This window comes from Neovison vison, chromosome 9, assembly GCF_020171115.1.
Source record: "Neovison vison isolate M4711 chromosome 9, ASM_NN_V1, whole genome shotgun sequence".
In the NCBI taxonomy this organism is placed as follows: Eukaryota; Metazoa; Chordata; class Mammalia; order Carnivora; family Mustelidae; genus Neogale; species Neogale vison.
The window spans coordinates 16,968,143-16,982,562 of NC_058099.1; the positions used below are offsets into that span (position 1 = coordinate 16,968,143).

Below are 14,420 nucleotides of genomic sequence, written 5' to 3' on the forward strand. Positions count from 1 at the left end.
GATTTTTCCTAACATTTTCTCTTACCTAGCCTACTCTATTATAACAATAAAGAGCATAATACATATAACCTATGAAATATGTGTTAATCAACTGATTATGTTATCAGTAAGGCCTCCAGCCAACAGTAGGCTATTAGTGGGAGGCCTGGCTGGCTCAGTCAGTAGAGCACATGACTCTTGGTCTCAAGGTCATAGGCAAGGGTGTGGAACTTACTTAACAACAACAACAACAAAATAAAACAGTAGGCTATTCGTAGTTAGGGTTTGGGGGAATCAAAAGTGATAGGTAGATTTTTGACCGTGTGGGAAGTCAGAGCTCCCAAGCCCATTGCTGTTTAAGGGTCAAATGCAATTACTTCTGTGAAATTTGGTTGTCTGTAAAGCTATGTTTGAGCAGTGTCCTCCTGTGAATCCCATCTGACTCATATCATCTCCTGTTCCCTTTTCTTTCCCTCCTATTCTTCCTGAAGACCTTGGCCTTACACTACACTTGAGAGGGGCTACGACCTAGTAACAGGAGAACAAGCCCCTGAAAAGATTCTCAGGTGAGTTGACAGTCTTGTTGGGACATGCTGCTGGGGAGTGGGGGAGGGTCTGGGGAGCCATAGCCATGCACCCTTAGTCAGTGGTGCCTGTGAGCTTTAGGCTGTGCTGAGCGCCGAGGAACTCTCCTTTGGCGTGAATGTACCATCATGGCCCGGGTTGCTCTGGGAATCAAATTCCCATTTGTCTGGCATCTAGACTTATGGACTCAGATATTTGAACGGGGGAAGACGTGGCTGATTATCCAGTCCAGTGCTTTAAAAATATGCTCCAGCCATAGAGCTTCTTCCTGCCACCTCCATGGAATCGTATGTGAAACCTCAGTACTTCAGCTGATAACGACATACAGCAGATTAAGTGGCAGAACTGGGAATCAGATTTTGGTTCAAATTGATTGAGAGTCCGTGCTCTTCACCTTTGTGCAGACTGTGCCGGCTGACTTAGCAGTCACTTATAGAGCCCCTGTTGGCTCTGAGCGTTGCTTGGGAAAGCGAAGCTGAAATGGCCCCTGGCTTCACAGAGCCCACAGTTTATGGGGAGTCGGGACAGGTGGTCAGGAAAAGAAAACCAGCAATGCAATGCAATGCATGGGCTGAACGATTAATAGGTTTAAGAGATGACCATCCAGGTGTGGGCAAGATTGGCCAAAATTGCACCTGAGAGAAGGCAGGGGACTCAGTTGGGTGGGGAGGTTAGAAATGGCCCTAGAAGGGTGGAAGAGGGGCCCCTATGTGCTGTTTTTCTCTCTGCTTCCCAGGGAGTTCCCCAATGGAAACTCTTACATTGCAGGTCTACTTTCAGCTTGGGCCAAGGACTCTGGCTTCCTGTCAGCAAGAGCTTCGTGGTTCCTCCTGTGGAGCTGTCCATCAACCCACTGGCCAGCTGCAAGACAGATGTGCTCGTCACGGAAGACCCTGCAGATGTCAGGTAGGGAAGTCATCCCCTGTGTCCTGCATCGAGGACTCTTGGGCACACTGGAAGCCTCTCTGTTTCAACATCATGGGGACTCAGGCAAAGAAGTGGTCCTCGTACTGTTGAAGTAGGCACCTGCTTAGCAGGTGATGTGAAGAACTGTCCCCTGTAGGTTCACCCTCCAAAAAATGTGCTCCATTGGTGGGCCTCAGTGCCTTATATTTCAACATTATTGCATTCCTTCTGGGTTTATATAAAATATGAGCAAGGCTAACACATTATCTGGCTCATCCTGGGATTATTAATGATTATGTCTTATAAAAGAACATTACTTAATAGTATACTGGAGAATCATGAAGGTGAAAGATTAGAGAATGAGATGCTTTCTATTATGACTCTGGTACTGGGAGCAGACTTTGGGCTAATCCATAGGTTCTTGATGTCCGGGTCAAATTTATTTGTTCTTTATTCATGAAGGGATGGAGACTACATCTTTTCTTACACGTTTTGCACCTTGTAGTTAACTTCATTATAGACTTACTCTACTGTGTTGTAATTAGTTGCTTACATATCATTCTGTCCCATTATGTGGTGAATCTCTCAAGGTCAAAGCAAATAACTTACTTAGATTTCTAATCTCCAGTTCCAAGTACATATTGGACAACTACTAGATGTTTATTGATTTAATTAAACCAGTGGTCTTAGATCTGATCCCATCGCTATTCTGGAGCTTTCTAGTGGAGGTGGTTTTGGGTGCCCCCTCTTCCAGTTTGATTAGGGGAAGCATTCCAAAAATTTTAATGTTACCAAAAATGGACTCTGATTTTCCTTTTTTTTTTTTTTTTTTGAGTGAGAGAGAGAGAATGCATAAAAGGAGGTCAGGGTATGTGTAGGAGCAGAGGGAGAGAGAGAATTTTAAGCAGACTCCATGCCCAACATGGAGCCTGATACGGGGCTTGAACTCATGACCCTAAGGTCATGACATGAGCCAAAATCAATAGTCAGATGCTTAACTGACTGAGCCATCCAAGCGCCCCTCCAATTTTCCTTCTAAAATTGGCTTATAGGGACGCCTGGGTGGCTCAGTTGGTTAAGCAGCTGCCTTTGGCTCAGGTCATGATCCCAGCGTCCTGGGATCGAGTCCCACATTAGGCTCCTTGCTCAGCAGGGAGCCTGCTTCTCCCTCTGACTCTGCCTGCCACTCTACCTGTGCTCGCTCTCGCTCTCTCTCTCTCTGACAAATAAATAAAAAAATCTTAAAATTAAAAAAAAAAATCTTATAAAAAAATTGGCTTATAAACAGCCCCTCATTTGGAACTGAGAATCATGCCTTACCACCCTACTTCTTGCAATTGTGCTCAGCTGGCTTTGGGCCGTTCTGAATCAGGATGTTATCAGTATGTCTGTGGCATCTTGATAGGAAGCTGTCAAACCCAACACCTTGGGTTGCATTTGGATTGGTCTCTGCTTTGCAATCTGTTTATCCCCACCTTCTCAACTGTTCATGGACAGATGAACCTAGCATGATTTTTCAGGTTGTTGATATTTCCCAAAAGAGGTAGTTTTAAAAAAGATAGTTTGTTAAGGGGTAGTGCTTAGGAAATGAAGTGATAATTATTAAGAACTAAGGTGGTTTTACCACACACATTTTCATGGCAAATTACTGTTATTTCTATTTTGGATCAACTTGAAGTCAGTGAGGCTTCAGTAAAGCATGGGCTGTGGTTTATCTGCATTGCATATTTTCAAAGATGGAGTAAAGACCATCTGGTTGAGGAACTACTCTCAAGGAGACCCAGTGACCTTGATTGAGGTCTCCCCTAGCTCTCTTCTGAGTTCTGTACTGTTGACATTGAATTTGTAGTTTCCGTGAAGATATCAGACTGGCTGATGATAACACTCCCTCTGGAGTTGAATGGGTCTGGCTTAGAATTCCATCTCTACCATGTATGGACTGGCCAAATCCAACTTGCTAACTTTCCATTTTCTTAACAACATGCGGATATTAATAGTGCCTTTTTCACATAGTGTAACAATAATAATAACCCCTAGCCATTAATTATTTACTACATGCCAAACATTTTGCTAACATTATCCATGATATTCTTATAACAACCCCTTAGGGTGATGTGATGTGATAATTATTTTAATCCAGATTAAAAAAAAAATCTGAGGCGTAAGGGCAATGCCTTCACCAGTAAGTGATAAAGCCAAGGTTCAACTCATCACCTCTTCAGCTCTAGAACCCATGTTCTTAACTATTTTATCGAAACATCTCCCAAGAGTTGTAATGATTGAATAACTTAAGATACGTAAACACTGGTATATAATGTTTTCCCTTGGCATTATGCCAAGGTTCACTGAATTGAATTCCAACTACAGTAGAGTTCAAGTAGAAACTGGTGATGGTGGGGAAGGCAGATTCGGGGAGTTTTATGCTATGGAGGTCTGTAGAGAATGACCATAATCCACAGCATGACTCAGCTGCTTTTTCTGATCCAATCTGAATTATACCGAATGGCAAGCCAGGCAAAATAGGGCCCAGAAATCATCTATAGTGACTGTAAAACATCTTTGGAAGTGTAGAAAAAAAAAATTGAAAAATTGTTAAGTACTAGCATGCATTTCAGAGAGAGTATTTTATGTCTTCGGAAGGAATATAGCAGTAAGTTGAAAGAGTTAAGAGCTTCAAGGGGCACAAGCCAGTAACAACAAGATGCTTCTTCTCAACTACTGCTAAGAACATTGTGCCTGGTTACATGGAGCACACCCTCGCACCAACTTGGGGCCAGAATAGAGCTGTTCAGGTTGGGAGAGAGGGATGGTGTTTTGCAGCAGTGGGTAATCCCTCTCAACCCTTTCTTTACAAACCACTAAGCTTCTCCTTAAAAAAAAGTACACGGATATTTGAAGACTGTTTGGTTTGATTAGGGCACTAGATTGTTATCCTGCTTAGGGGTGTCCACATGCATTCTTCTGGTCTTCGAGCAAGAGCAGACAGCCCTTTATGTCTTACCTTCATCTCACCTCCCACCAATGCCCATTGGCTTCCCTGCAAGGGAGGATAAAAGATTGTAATCATTACCATTCAAAAGAAATCATGCTATGGAGGTTGAGTTTTCCAAGCTGCACTAATAAAGCTCATTTGATATGACATTGGCCGGGCAAGTGATCATTGGTGTTTAAAGAATTAATAAGTTCCAGTCAGATGATGTGTTAGAAATTAATAAATAATAGATCATAATTATAGATAGCCAATAATAAGCCAGAGAATCAAAACCAAGAGATGAGAAGAGAGACTGTCCCAAAGCCAAGTCAGAAAGGAAAAAGATAAGCATATAACAGAACTGGAAGGAAAACTTAAAGATGCTTTGCCTATTGATTTTTGTTGTTGTTATGTTTTAGTTTATGGCAAGTTATTTGAAAAGTACAGAATCTCACACTATGGAAGGCAGAGCCATTTCGCAGTCAAATGTATGGGCTCTGGGAACCCTGGGTGGCTCAGTCAGTTAAACATCTGCCTTAGGCTCAGGTCATGATCCCAGGGTTCTGGGATGGAGCCTTGCCTCAGGCTCCCTGCTCAGTGGGAGTCTGCTTCCCCCTCCACTCCCCACTGGTGTTCTCTCTATTTCTGTCTCTCTTTCTCTCAAATAAATAAATGAATTTTAAAAAAATATATAGGCTCTTTCCAGTTGGGTGGCTAAATTTAAAACAATAATGATAATAAATGTTTTGTGAGCAGTAGAGTACCTGGAACTCTCAGACGTTTATAGTGGGGATGTAAGTTAGTATGACCAGTATGTAAGTATGGGCAGAATCTCCTGGAGTTGAATATCCACATATGGTGTAACCTGTCAGTTCCATCTCTAGTAACATACCTAGCAGAAATGTGTGTATATGTGCCACAAGTAATACATTCAAGAATGCTAATAGTAGCATTCATTTATACTGCCAAAAAAGGGTGGGAAAAAACCCCATGAATACCCATCGGCGACAAAACAGAAACTAAGTCATGAAATGGTCATACAATGGAATACTACTAATGATGAGTATTACCCAGAACAACAACCCCACCCATAGCCGTCCCTGAATCTCAATACAAACGTAATACGGAGTTACGGAAGGTACATAAAAAGCGTGTTTACGTGAAGATCAAAAACAGTAAAAATAAATCTGTGCTGTTAGAAGAAATGATAAGGATTACTTTTGGGTGAGAGAAAGGGCAGTGATTTGTGAGAAGCATGGCAGTTTATGTGATGCTGACAGTGTTTGATCTCTTGATCTGGGTGGTGGTTTTATGGGTGTTTTCCCCGGTAAGCATTCACCAAGCTGAACAGATACGATTTATATACTTTTTTCTATATATGCTGTATTTTGATTAAACATACAGCTTATTATGTGAGGCAGTTTTCTTTTTAAAGCATAGGCTACAGGAGCCTAACTGAACTGCCTGAGTCCAAATCCCACAGCTACTACTGGCTTAATGGAAGAGGTTTCTGGAGATGTGTTTCTCCTTGTGGATAATGTAGCCAGAAGATTATACCACGCAGGGGTGTGTTGAAAATCAAATGACATGATACATTGTAAACACTGAGGTTGGCACTTGGGGAATTTTCTAGAAGCATTAGTATTATGTTGGTTGTTACCATAGCACAGTCTAACAGATTTTTGTTCTCTGTCTTTTTAATTCTTTTCTCCTCCTTTTGCTAAAAGGCTACATCCAGTCTTAAAACCCATAGTGTCTTAGTTTTGAAAACTCACATTAATTCCTTTGCCATGTTTGAGGAAGATTTAAGGGGACTTCCAAGGTCTGGTATGGTGTGGGAGGGCTGATGGCTTTATGGGTATGGATATGCGTGCAGAAGGAAGGATGGGGCACATGGACAGTACACACAGGGTATGTGGGGGTGGGTTGGGTTGGAGAAGGAGGAAGCAATTCCTGACCAAAGGAATTAAGAACATATTTTCAGGAGAGAACATTAGCAATTAACCTTGAATTGTGGAGAGATTTGGGCTATGCAGTATCTAAGGCAAGAGAGAAGGCTTTCAAGTCTGAGGAGTTGAAGGGCCAAAGAAGAGAACTGTCCCCAGGGGCACAGCTCCCTTGCTCCAGCCTGTCCCAGCGGGAAGCTGCTGGCAATGAGATTTTCAGACACTAACGAGGTTAGCCTCAAAGGTGGACAGGGGAGGGCTAGTTAAATTGCATACGGCCTCCTTTCAATTCTAAAAACCTTGGATGGGCCCCTTCTGTGTGCCAGGCACTGTGCCAGGTACCCTAGGAATACAGAGATAATAAGGCCCACCTCTGCTTTTGGGAATCTCTCTAGCCAGGAGCACAGAACAAGATACTGACTTAAGAGATGAAATAAAAGATCCTCGTGGAGAGAGAAGCATGGCAAACAACACTTATTTCTACACACTGAGCCTTCTTCACAATTTCACCCAGGGCTGATTCTTCTTCTACGGGAGATACAAGAATAGCTATTATAGTTGGAATAATAATCATCCACAAAGCCCAGCTTCCGGAGCCCCTCAGTGATTTTTCTATGATCTCAAATCAATGGAAATGAAACAGTGAACTACTGTTAATTCCTGCACAATTTTGAAAGAATAATGGGATATCAGAATGAACGCTCATGCCGCTCACTTGGTGACGGTTTCCACATTGAATTAGTTCAGAATAAAATTAGGAATGGTTCCTTGTTCCTTTGGCCTTTCAGTTCCAAGCCCTAAGAGCTTACTGAACACCTACTATACACCAGGCTAAGTATTGGAGCTAGGAAAATGTTCTAACAGAGATCCCAGTGCATTTGCTGAGACAAAATTGCAAACAAAAAGATGTCATACTTGGTGACAGTGGAAGGGGATAGAGGGAAAGATCAGGACAGAGGAAGACCACAAGGGTGGAGGGGAGTAAGCTCCCCTGAGAATGAAAAGGAAAGTCGTACCAGAGGACAGACCCCTGAGCCACACTGGGAAGTATGGGCAGGAAGTCATGGGGTCACTTGTTCTCAGTGTGTGGTCCCTGGACCAGGGAGCATCAGAATACCTGAAAACTTGTTGGGAAGACACATTTTCTGACTCCAATCTTGGAGACTGATAATGCCCCCCAGCGTATCAGCACCAATTCCCAGCACCTCTAAATGCCACCTTATTTGGAAAAAAGGTTTAAGCCCCTTAAGGTGGGCTGATTATCCTGGATTCTGTGGATGGGACCAAAGTACCATAACAAGTATCCTTATAAGACGGCAATGTTGTAAGTGCTTTACTGAAACGAGCTCATTGAATTTTTACCCATTATTAGCTCCAGTTAATGCAGCAGGAAGCTAAGGCACAAAGAGGTCACGTAACTTGCCAACCGAAGCAGCAGACTCACGATTCGAATCCAGAGAGTCTGACACCTGACTCCGTGCTGCTCTTCTCCAGGCTGTGATTCCCTGTTTATCCCGTTTGATGACATTTGGCGGTATTCCGAACCAGTGGCAGAGCGCTCCAAATAGCCAGACCTGGGCCACCGACCCACCCTTGACTGTGGCGAGAGTGCGGGCACTTTACCACGTGGATCGAGAGAGTATAGGTTGGATGGTTCCCTAGAGGGAGATCAGGACAGGCAGTGGATGGATGCTGGACAAAACCCGTAGGTGTTCTCTCCATGGACAAAGCGTGGGATCTGGGAGTGGCATGCCTCTGGCTCACTGTCTCTGGAGTGTGGTGCTAGGTGGCAGCGAGAAGAGGGGAGGAAACAGAAAAGCTGCGCTATCTTCCTCCTCCTCTCTCCCTCCTCTGTGGACAGCCCTTGGCAGAAGCAGCAGAATCCCCAGGGCACTTGAAGAGTGCGCCCCCTGCAGGAGCTCCTGTGTGAATGCTCCAGATCCCAGTATCTGGCTTTTGCCCAGACAGGACCCCCAGTCAGATACAGTGTGCTCTGGAAATGCGGGAAGGGCGTCCTAAGGTGACACCCTCAACAGAAGCACTCCAGATGCTTCCCTGTGCTGAACCCTGTGCTGGTTCTAGAAATAAAAAGATCTCAAAGGAAAGAAGCAGTTAGAAAGAGAGCAGGGCTGGAATTCTACAGAGCCGGATGTGAATCTTGGTGCACAATCTGTGACCAGAGTTCTTTGGGTCAAGTAACTTTCCTTCTTCCCTGCCATTTCCATCTCTGAACCTGGAAGATAGACAGGGTTGTGTTTCCCTCACATGGTTGTGAAGATGACAACTAGTATAGGGTAACTAGTACAGCCCCTTATATGCAACCGGTATTCAATGAGTCAAGTGTTTTAGAAGTTTTATAGACATTATATATAAATAAGGGAGTTTTATAGACATTATATTATAAATAAGGGAGAAACCATACAGTGCAGTGGGATCAGGTGACAAAAGACAGTTCGTGGTACAGGAGCAGTACAGAGAAGGGAGAGGTGTGCATACTGGATCAGGTAGGCATCAGTGGCCAAGGCTGGGTGGGCAGGGGAGGTTAAGAGCAGCAGGGCATTGGGATATGGAGGGTAGGCAGGAGTAAGACACGTGACACATTACAATGCGGCACCTGGAAGGGAAGGCCTGGCAAAGCAGAGTCTGGGTTGGGTGGAGTCCCTTGATGTAGGCTTTATATTGTTCAGAACTCAAGGTACCTTCCTCCTGTTGTAGGTGGGTAAGACTCAGACTTCTTGCCTTTGCCTTCCTCATAACCTCAGCAGATTTTATTAATCATGGTGGTGTGTGTACATGCATGGCCTTGAAGTGCATCCCAGTGGGGACATTGAGACAGGAATGGGCTTCTCCAGTCCTCAGTATGTAGAATCTAGCCCATCATACTTCACCCACTTCCCATTCTCACCGATTAGTCACAGGGTGTCCTTTCTCAAAGGGCAAGACAATTTCAGTAGGCAAGCTCCTTCCCCACTTGAAACACAGATGAGAGGATACTGACCAAAGGGAATAGTGTGGGTTCTGGAGCCAAACTGCCCGAGTTCAAATCCCAGCCCCACTACTCACTAGCTGCCTTTGGGCAAGTGACTGAAACTTTCTGAGTCTCTGTTTCCTGCCTATAAATGTAAATGAGAAATTGCTAGTGTATCTTTGGATGTTTTTGAAAACTGAATATCCATTAAACTCTTAGCCCACAGTCATCAAGAATAATGCCTAAGGTACTGAACCCTTTGTGGCACGCCCTGTCTAAGCCCTTTATGTGCTAGTTCTGACTTCCCACAACAACTCAAGGATGGGGCCACTGTTATTTACAGAGGAGGAAACGGAGGCATAAAATGTTTAATCTCTTTGTCCAAAATATTATGAGTAGTGAGTGGCAAAATCAGGACTCAAGCTATCTGGTGACTGCTCAGAATTATTGATTGAGGGAATCTCTATAAGACTGAGGGCTGGGCCCATTGAATTTTCTGTCTTCATCTTTGTTGACCATTTCATGCATTGAGATTGTGTGTGTGTGTGTGTGTGTGTGTGTGTAGGTCCACTGTGTACTAGTGAAAGATGAACTATGAAATGGGAAAAGGGAGTCTGTGGGAGCAGGGGTGAGTCTGTCTGGCACTCACAGCTGGGTTCATAGAATCCTCCACTAGCATTTGCCCTGCACCACCACATCCCTCCCTCCTTCTAGAAGGATGAAGCCCCTCTGAGAAGCATTGTTTTAAAGGCCTCCACACTCCCACAAATGGACCTACTCCATCCCCACATCTCTTCACATCCTCGCCGCCTGTCACTCAGCCAGCGAGCCTGGAGACATCTATATTTTCCCCCATTTCAGTTTAGCGATCATAATAAAAGTGAAGTCTATTAGGATGAGTTTCTGCCCAGGCTCGGTAAATCTCTTCAAACACCATTCAGCACCAGATTTCTGTTAGTCTTTGTCACTGGGGAGGCTGTAGCTCGCACCAACGGTGAGCTCAGGCGGAGGGCCCACGACATAGCCTCTGCTAAATGAAACTCAAATGGAGACTTTGGAATATAAATATTGAAGTGACCCAGGTTGGATAAAGGGGAACCAGTTAGCTAAGCTCCTCTCTTACATGCAGGAGATGCTAAATTATTAAAACTTTAATAAATGTAATAATAAATATTTGATGTTGAATTATAGAAGGCTTTGCAGATACAGTGAATCTGAGAAACGACTTGTTATATCTGCATTAGAAGTTAAACACTTTTCAAATGGGACTTCCGATGTTGAAAGGGGACTGCGGCTTTTTCGATGAAAAGAGAGACAGAGAAACATGAAAGTGCAGTATTTGGTAAGCTCGCTGTGCCGGGGGTCAGGATACCTGGGTCTGAGTCCTGACTTCACACTAAAGACAGCTTTAAGCGGCATGCCTGCCCAGCCAGAGGCCCTCTGCACAACATCTCATATGTGGTCTTTAGAGCCATCTTCCAAGGTCATTGCTCCTTTTGTCCCCACCCCCCATTTCACAGAGGAGGAGTTGACATTCTAAGATCTTAAGCAGCATGGATGGTGAGAAGGGTTGGGATTTGAACACAGAGCCTCTGATCTCAGGAACCTATGAAGCCATGATGCCTCCCTCGTCTACTGCACTGTGTTGAAACCCTTTCTGCTTACTATCAGTTAGCATGTTTTCGTTTCAGGAGACAGAATCTCAGTTCAAATGAGCTTAATGACAGTGGTGTTGGAAGCGTACCATGGGAAGAGAGGGAGATTAGCTGAGGCACAGAGGGAGGAGGGTTGAGGCATTACATGACGTGAGGATTCTGTCTTGCTTCTGCCTCATCCTATGATGGCTTCTTTCTCTCCTCCTAAACAGCTTCATCCTCCCTACTATCCCTCCTGCCATTGGCAGGGGCCATGAGAACCATGAGTCCCCAGACTTTTGTGCTCTTACCACCAACCAGTGAATGCTTCTCTTCCATGAATTGCAGTTTGAAAAATCCTAGAGAAGAAACCTTATTGGCCTGGCGACGGGTTAGAGCTCCCCTCCAGATGAGCCATCTCTGTTTGGGGAGAGGGATCACAAAGTACAGACACAGCCATGGAAGCAAGGGGGTGAGCACCATGGACTGACATCTACTCCAGTCCATGTCTTCAGAACCTTCCCTGGGCTTCACCTCCTCTACAGACTGGACTGAATCACAGATGGTAGCTATGGGACATCTCACTCACCTGCAAACTCTGGTTAATGGGCTGGGGCTGCCTACGATATTACAGTAGGAAGATTTCTGAGGGTACAGACCAGACTCAGCTGGGAAGAGGGTCATGATCAGCATATAACACCAGCCTTCAGTATTGGATGGGAATTATGACGGAAGGGTCAGGTGTTTGCCAGCTTTGAACTTGGCAGTGTTTAGAGGTTCTCCCAGTTCTACATCTGATGATTTGAGGGTTGTGTTCCCCAGTAAAATGAAGAGAGATTTCTGGTTACTGAGATGCAGGAGTTAGATATGTCCTATGGATGGAGATACTGAGGATGAATTAGAAATGGAGCTTACTGTCTATCTGTTTTTATCCATCTATCTGTTATCTCAGGGGGTATATTTGGATAATTTCATCTAGGTTCCAACAGGTTTCCTGAAATAGATTTCTGGCTTGAGGCAGAGTTGAGGCCTCCATATAGGTGCTTCCTAGATGCTGTCTGGCACTCTTATTGTCACTTGTAATGTATTAAAAATGGAACACTCTAATTTAAGCTGTAAACAAACCACCCACATTACAAGGGTCTCAAACTTCATCTTCAAATTCCAAGGGCATGTTGACATAATTATAAGCTCACCAGTGGAAGTGACCTTCTGAGTCATTTTTGCCATCCCCATGCCCTTACATGGACGGTTCTAGGTCAACAGAATCCACCCTCTGCCTACACGCGTCTCATGAACCCCCACTGTGTTGTCTGCCACATTCTCACAATGGGCTCACAATGTTCTCTTTGATATCCTTGCTCTGGTTTCCCCTAAATCAGCCAGGCTTTAAATTACTCAAGCAACAACTCAGGGATACTGATCACCAAGATAAACTAAATTAAGCAATCATTTTGCCTTCTAAGACCCACTTATTGGAGTTGAGTAGGATCACCCATTTCTCTTAGTGCATCTTTTTCTGCCAGATAAGTCCCAATCCCCCCTTTTATCCAACACGCCCGTACATGCACCAATGCAGTCTGGTCAGGAAGATGATTAGGATATTTCTCTAATGAACTGATCTGGATATTAGGCTTAACTTTTTCCCCCCGTCACTCACCAAGGAAACCAATATCAAAGAGGGTCCCAGCAAAAGCAGGTGGGTTGCTCAAGGTAGGGAAAGTTTAAAAGGGGGCTATTCACAGAATTGGGGGGAAATTCTAGAAAAGCAACAAGGGGTATGCAGTAGACTGGCTGGTGTCAGTGGGTTAAGGTTAGGGTGAAGTTACCAGAATCTGGAGAAAGAATTGCACAGAAAATCCTGCCTGACAAGAACTATGGCCTTCATTCAAGAGACAAGACAGGAAAAAAGCCAGGGGAAGGAATGTCCCAACGTCATTCCACCACTTCCCTTTAGACCTTCTGCTGATGTTCCCTGCCCTCAACCCTGCCATTGGCTGACATGATGGGAGCCCGGAGAAGAGAGTGCATTGGGTCTGTCCACCAAAGTCAGCTTCCTGAGGCCCCCGGCAGGGTAAGGATGAGCTGAGGGCTGACATGGAGGAAGAAATGGAAATGACTCAGGGTCAGATGGACGACCTTTCCATTCTGCCTTCAATATCCTCAAAATGGCTGTGTCTGTCTATCTTCCCTGACACCTCCAGGCTCAGACCCTCCCAAGGAGTCTCTGTGCTTTCAGTCCCCACTGGATCCCCATACACATGCTCAATTCAACCTCTGCTCAGGTTGGGTCAGGGCCTATCTCTTGCTAAAATGATTTAGAGCCCCTCAACCTTCCTTCCCGCAGTTTCAAGATCAAACCATTTCAACCAGAATCAAAATTCAAACCGGTTCACCAGGCACATAACACTTCAGAATCTGGCCACTGTCCCCTTGTGATCACATGTCCCACCATGTCCCCATTTGCCATTCCCTCAAAATGCCAGACATTTTCCTATCTCATTGTCTTCACCCATGTTATTCCTCTGCCTAAAACGTCGTCATATCCCTATAGCCCGCCGTGTGCGTAGCACATTATACCTCATCCACTACAACCTTGCAGAAGTGGCACTTCCTCTGAGCAAGCTTTCCAGAACATGTCCTCCTTCCATCCACTGGAGTCATGACCCCCTTCTCCCATTGTGCCTGCCAATTATAGGACGGTCCGTTGCTTTGCATTATAGTTAATTATAGGGGAGTACTCCCAGCCTACCCCTACCTTGTATCTGGTATGTGATCCTGGAGGTCAAGGCCTGAATCTTAGCGAGTTCTAGGCACAGTCAGTGCCTCAGATAAAGGACACAGAACATTTTGATGACCTGAGGTTCATGTGGCTACAGTGGCAGAGTCAGGGGGATATTTTCACATTACCCATAAATTGCTCAACGATTTTTTGGTACTGTCTCTGAGCATCACCCAACCTCCTTACACATAAATATCCTTAGTGTCAAACATCCCTATCGGAACTTCCTGCCTCCCTATGTTTGTTGTTTATTATAAAATCCATCTTGTCTTAGAGGGGCTCCAAATAATACCAGTACTTTGGGGTTAGGAAATGTAACAAAATTTTTAAAAAAAGGGGAGATTTCGCTAATTTTTTTTAAAGATTTTATTTATTTATTTGACAGATAGATCACAAGTAGGCAGAGAGGCAGGCAGAGAGAGGAAGGGAAGCAGGCTCCCTGCTGAGCAGAGAGCCTGATGCGGGGCTCGATCCCAGGACCCTGGGACCATGACCCGAGCCGAAAGCAGAGGCTTTAACCCACTGAGCCACCCAGGTGCCCCGAGATTTCTCTAATTTGAAAGTTTTAAGAAATCCTATGATAAGTGAAGTTGCTACATTGATTTCCTTGGCAGAAGCGTTCCTGAGGACAGTAAGATGTTAAGGAGCA

General features: G+C 44.6%; 1 protein-coding gene across 1 annotated transcript in view; it reads left to right on the forward strand.

Moving 5' to 3' along the window:
- The window catches only part of ASTN2 (astrotactin 2), a 736,372-nt gene that overhangs the window by 289,167 nt on the left and 432,785 nt on the right, over positions 1–14,420 (forward strand). The window contains exons 8-9 of the mRNA XM_044265036.1: positions 471–545; positions 1,333–1,470. Coding sequence (XP_044120971.1) covers positions 471–545; positions 1,333–1,470 — 213 coding nt within the window. The remainder of the gene's footprint in view (positions 1–470; positions 546–1,332; positions 1,471–14,420) is intronic.